The 6,055-nt window shown below is 40.1% G+C and overlaps 1 protein-coding gene across 1 annotated transcript; it reads right to left on the bottom strand.

The window, feature by feature from the left end:
- Positions 1-248: 248 nt before the first annotated feature.
- On the bottom strand, positions 249-3,918 carry LOC138174679 (probable E3 ubiquitin-protein ligase TRIML1). Its single transcript, XM_069105015.1, has 5 exons — positions 3,502-3,918; positions 3,131-3,226; positions 2,129-2,372; positions 1,084-1,191; positions 249-772 (listed from the first exon to the last, which is right to left on the bottom strand). Exons 1-5 carry the CDS (start codon positions 3,916-3,918, stop codon positions 249-251), a joined length of 1,389 nt encoding a protein of 462 aa, XP_068961116.1.
- Between the last annotated feature and the right edge of the window lie 2,137 nt (positions 3,919-6,055).

The following is a 6,055-nucleotide window of genomic DNA, read 5'->3' as shown; positions in this document are numbered from 1 at the left end:
CATGAACAATATCCAGAATAGGTCAGACATGTTAGACTTGGTACTATGTTCCCTAGGAAATGTCTGGGAAGGGAGCAGCTAAGTGGCACAGTGGATAGAGCACGGACTCTGAAGTCATTAGTATCTGAGTTCAAATTTGGCTTCAGATACTTACTACCTGTGTGATTTGGGCAAGTCATTTAACTCTGATTGCCTCAAAAAAAAAAAAAAAGGAAGTGTCTAAGAAGAAGCTATTTCAGGCATTAATATTATAACTGCCTGATGGTCATTGGAATTCCACTCTCTTCCCCTATTGGAGGACAAGGAGAAAAAAAGGGTCGAAGAGGCCTAGAGAAGGGGAAGTGAGGGAAATGATATATGAAGCATTTCTTCAAGGCATCATAAAATGAGATGGTCCCTTCGTCACAGTCCAGTAAAATCCCAACCCTGTGGATAGGGACATGGACTTGATGTTTTATGTAGGGAGGGGTAGTCATGACAGAGTAGAGATCTCCATTCCTAATGTATGAAAGAAGAAATACATCCTCAGCAGATGGAACATTGCCACTTCTACTCAATGACTCCTTGCATGCGCCAACTGTCCATTGCCTACTGTCTCCCACATCCACCTCCCAGTAGTGGATTCCAGATATGAAGACCTGAGCCCCCAAAATGATACTGTCTTTAAATTGATCAGTTACAGTCTGCTGGTAGCCTCCATGTACAACAGTCTTCAGATTATCAGACACAATGAGATATGGACAGGCACTTTCAGGATCCAGGGTCACATCCACTGAAAAAAGAGAACAAGCAGTTGAAAGATTTAGCCTATCAAGACCTGAGACAAACAAGTACTGCGTGGGGTCCCCACTATTTCAGGTTTTCTGTACCCATGAGCAAATTTTGTGGGAAAAAAAATCTCTGCCTCATTACATAGTAGTAATATTAGGGCTCCTTTGTCTGACTTGTAAATTAGTCTGGGGATTGAGAAAATGTCCTGGCTTCCCTGGATACCCACCCACTCAACCTCCATTGACCAAGCCATTAAGGAATACTCTGGGTCCTTTGAAATGTAAATTCAATATCATCAGGGAAGATTCTCACCTTTGAAGTATGTCAGCATTTCCCACATCAAAGTGTAACGAAAAGCAATCCCTGGAGTGGTGACAGTCTCTGGACGATGACCCAAGAGTGACTCACACCTGTAGAGAGAACAGACTCATTTCCCCTCAATGATAGGTAACAGGCATCTGGTCTCACTGCTCTTCCTCCCATCAGACAGACCCTCCATCTAATCATTACATTATTCCATAGCTCCTTTGTATATTTCTATTTACAAACCTCCTTCTGCTCTATTACCCTTAGAAGGACCTCAAATTAAATCTTACCTGGTCAGTGTATCTCCTACCACCTGGGGAGAAAGAAGAGAGAAAGTGAATGCTGGAATGCCTTAAAAACTGGAACTTCAGTGATATGATTCTCCATTTTGCTCACCAAATCACATGTACTGAATACAATTGACCCTCAATTCCCATGTACTTCATTGACTTAGGCTCATTGTGGCTTGAGATTTTTATCAGGAGAATTATCCAGATGTGGAAAGTTCAAGGACTTTATGGTTGTATGCTTAAGTTTGATTTTTTAAAACATTTCTCTTAAGTTTTTGAAAAACTTAGGCCTTAGATCCCTTTCTTCTGAACTAGCGCACTATAATAATAATAATAATGCCCACTAATATTTTTTGGGTGACACATCAGCATTATCAGGAACATGTACCACTCCTATAAAGAGTTTTAGGAACCCTCCAGCACTATTGAAGAGTCTATACTAGGTTATTTGCCTTCATACTCATGGTCTATAAGACTTTTTGAATTAGTAAATCTGTTTTTTTTTTAATTTGTCAGCTGTCGTATTTTTAGACCCGTATTTCCAACTAACCTTAGGAGAACCCCCAAATAACTAACTTTTCTTTATTTACTTTACCCTTGGAAATCTGAGGACCAAGCATGTCAGAATTCTTTCCAAACTAGGAAGTAACCATCTTCCTACATCTTGTGATTAATTTCATCGCTTATTTGCTCATTCTTTATCAAGCTTTGGAGATCCTAGGGAGCTGGGTAAATCAAGTGTTACTGGATTATTAGATAATTTCCAGTTCCTACCTGAAGAAGCGGGATGTTGGGTTTTCGGCACTTTTGTTCTATGTCCACAATTACCTCCCTCAAGCTTTGAAGGTGCTGGGAGAGTTTAACCTCACTTTTTCTTATACTCTTCAGGTGGTCAGTTTCCTGCTTGGCCAGCATGTCAAGACAATGATGCTCTTCTTCCTGTAGCAATTCATGGAATCTTCTGTATTCGTCTGTCAGACTCTCCCTCTGAGCTTGGCCTTTTTCCTACAAGGAGGTAATTTAGTCTGATAAGGTTCAAAGGTCTCTCAATCAATGTACAAAAGAAAACATTTCATCAGTAAGACTTTACACATAAATAAGTATTTATTTATACATACTAATATTTTAATACTCTCTAATTTGAGAGATTGATTGATGTATTGGATAAAGAGATGTCTTCAGAGTCAGGAAGGCCTGACCTACCAGATCCTGCCTCTGACATATAATATCCTAGTAAATCTGCATAAATCCCTTAATCTTTTGATGGTCGAGGGCAGTGCTACTAAAATCAAATAGCAATGGATCCCTACTGGCTGCACAGTAACTTAGAAAACCACAAATTAACATTATCTATGTTGTACTGTATTTTCTTTTTGTATGTGTGGTTAAATATTTCCCAATTACATTTTAATTTGGTTTAGGTGAATTCAGGAATTTTGTGGGCTTCTTGCTGCCCAGTTGACCTTGAATCTAATACCTCTTCAGCCAGGCAACTCTTTAAGACCAAAAGTTCAGAGAAGTTGCAGACAGACCTGGCTGGCAAAAGAATTTCCTCATTCACACATTCGCAACAAAACCACAAGGCCCAGTATTTCTCCTGGATAAACTTTTCTATAGTTGAAAGCTTTTAAAGGTAAGATTGTGATGAATATCTACTCCCAGAAAGGAGCCTACAAACTTTCCTTTGGGATTGTGCTAAAGTCCTTGGAGCTGCAGACTGTCTTAAAGATTCTCACTGCAGTCCAAAGGAACTCGACACTTACCTTCCAACTGTTCTCTTTCTCCCTCTCTTCAGTCAGCATGTTCTCAACTGTCTCCATTTCTTTCCAGCAAAGATCTAAAGTCTTTTGGAGCTTGTCCTAAGGAAATGCCACTATTGATTCATACATTATGCTCTTCCCTATGCTAGATCAGCAAAGTTCCACCATATCATATCATAGAGGCCAGCAATAGAGTGCTAATTGCTGTGTGTGGCCTTGGACTGAAAAGGTCCTGCTCTAAGACAGATGCTTCAGGAGATTCATGGTCTCCAGCCCAGCTATATTTGACTCAAGTGATTGGTTCAAAAGAACCACCAGTAGAAATGAGAGAAGGCAGCCCTTTCTCTGAATTGCTTCTCCATAGAAATACTTACCCTGGAATCCTCTGCAGCCTTTTCTATAGGGCGGACTATATGTCTGCTGTGCTCTGGAGTTTGAAGGCAAAATGCACAAAGTAGGGCTTGGTCTTCCTCACAGAACAGATTTTGCTCTGCCTTATGTCTGTTACATTTAGTGGTTTCCTCTTTAATCTTCAGCAAGTAGGGTTTGACCTGCCTGGCTAGGCTGGCCAGCTTTTCTAGACAATGATTTTGCTCGAAATCTCTCAACTGGAAGGTTCTTTTGCACTCAGGACAAGGGCAGAGCTGGTCAGCTTCTCCCCAGCTTCTGAGGAGGCACAGGTGACAAAAGCTGTGACCACAGCCTAAGGTCACCGGGTGACTGAAGTAGTCCATGCACACAGGGCAGGTCAGCTCTTCCTTGAGGTTTTCAGTTAAATGAGCCAAGGCCATGTTCTTGAGCAAAAACAAAGATTAATTCAGTCTCCCAAAGTGATAGAGAATAGATCCTCAGACTTCTCTGCTTGTTCTTATTTTTCTCCCAGGGTCCTCTGACGACTTTCAGCTTCCCACCTGCACTGAAAGCGAAGCATCATTTTATTCAGAATGAAGAGAGAAAAAGGCAATGGCAAGTTTGTGAATAGACTAAAAACCAAACCTTCAAGGATTTGTGGTTGAAGAACTTAAGTTTTCTTCCCTAAACTCACCAATAGTCAGAATCAGTCTCTGCTGTGAACTTGGAAGCCCCCCTCCCTCCTCTTGGATCAAGTTGTCTCTTCTGCTTCTACCTCTTCGCTCCAACCACAAAGTCTAATCCATGTCCAGGTTCTCCTAGAGATAATAATCAGAGATTAAAGGAGAGAAGTCTGCCCAGACATCCTCTGAAATTCCAACACTACCTCTCCTAACAATTCCAAAAATTCTTTCTAAATATTAAGATGAAACTGCTTCATTTAACAAGCATTTAATGACCATTTAGTAACACTTTCACATTAGTCTTTGTCTAATTTTGTGAGATGAGTTTTAACCTTCAAGTTATCCTGGTCCCATACCTAGTATATGGCCTTATTCTTCAGGTATAAAGATTCATAATCAATAGCCTCTTAGACATCTATTCAGGAGCAGTCCAGAGAAAGCATATTAGCCAACTTCCTCATTTTACATTTAGGTCTTGGAGGTCCAGGCAATCTTAAATCTCTCAAAAACCCCAATTTTAAGGCCAGCAGTCAGCCATTAGATTAGTGAAAAAGAAAACTAAATGACATTTTGTAACCATATCTAAGGCTAGGAAAAAAAAAATATCTTTGCTATAATCTGAATAAAAGTGGCTCTGTCCTTGGTTAAACCTGGAACCTTCCAGGGACAATCTCTGCTCTAATATCTTCTCTTTTCTCTGATTGAGGTGGTGGCTTCATACTTCACCTGGAATAAGCAACCTTCATGGCTTTTCTTGGATAGCAGTTACTACCTGAACATAAGAAAAATTATTCCAAAGTGGGGAAACTTACCTTTAATTGCACAGATCTAGGTCTGCTTTAGGTTCTGCAACTCCAAAGCTAAGCTTTCAAGAATCAGGCTCTGACTTGGCCCCTTTATACCCCCTCTGGACTCCTAGGCTCCACCTCTCTAGTTCACACCTAGAAAGTGTGACCTCCTTAACACCTTTGGTAACCTGGGCTCTGCTTTAGATGGGTTGAGGTCGAACCTAAACTGGAATTTCCATGCCAGCCTTCACAGGGTACTGAATTCAATTCAACAAAGACTTCTTAAATTCATGCTACTAGTACAATGTACTATTCTAAGTAGTATCGAGGATATATGGGTGAGAGCTCTTTTTTTCCCACTTAAAATTTTTTTATTAATTAATTTAATTTTAGTTTTTAACATTCATGTCCACAAGATTTTGAGTTCCAAATTTTCTCCTCATCTCTTTCCTCCTCCCCCCACAAAATAGTGTACATTATGACTATCCCTTCCCCCAATCTGTCCTCCCTTCTATCACCCCCTCCCCCTTTTCTTATACTGTTCCCTTCTATTTTCCTGTAGGGCAAAATAGATTATTATACCACACATATTTTATGGGGTATATTTTATTTCCCAGGTATATGTAGGAATAATTTTTAACATTTGTTTTTAAAACTTTGAGTTCCAAATTCTCTCCCTTCTTTCCTCCCCACCCACCCTCATTAAGAAGGGAGGCAATTTGATATAGGTTATACATGTGCAGTCATGTACAGTTACTTCCATAATAGTCATGCTGTGAAAACTATATTTCCCTCCATCCTATCCCACCTCCATTCATTTTATTCTCTCCTTTGACCCTGTCCCTCCTCAAAAGTGTTTGCTTTTTATACCTCTCTCCCCCAATCTGGCCTTGCTTCTATCATCCCTCCTTCTCTTATCCCCTTCTGCCTACTTTCCTGTAGGGTAAGATAGATTCCCATACCCAATTGAATGTGCATGTTTATTTCCTCCTTAAGTCAAATCCAATGAGATTAAGGTTTTAAATTATCTTTCCTGGATCTATTTTCCAGGTCAGTTCTTTTTCCAGTGAGATATTTCACATTGTCTTCTATTTTCCCCCCCATTC

Source organism: Petaurus breviceps, unplaced genomic scaffold, assembly GCF_028583685.1.
Source record: "Petaurus breviceps papuanus isolate PSGF00001 unplaced genomic scaffold, PetGlider_PUasm1.0 76, whole genome shotgun sequence".
Taxonomy (NCBI): Eukaryota; Metazoa; Chordata; class Mammalia; order Diprotodontia; family Petauridae; genus Petaurus; species Petaurus breviceps.
Note: the sequence above shows the minus strand (reverse complement) of the source record. Positions and strands in the feature narration are given on the sequence as shown.

Bases quoted from the DNA above. Each gene is read 5' to 3' on its own strand.
- LOC138174679 (XM_069105015.1), bottom strand. From the start codon at position 3,918: ATGGCCTTGGCTCATTTAACTGAAAACCTCAAGGAAGAGCTGACCTGC. The intron at 3,227-3,501 runs GTAAGTATTTCT...GCATTTCCTTAG, and splicing joins AGGCTGCAGAGGATTCCAGG to GACAAGCTCCAAAAGACTTT. The intron at 2,373-3,130 runs GTAAGTGTCGAG...ACCTCCTTGTAG, and splicing joins AGAAAGAGAACAGTTGGAAG to GAAAAAGGCCAAGCTCAGAG.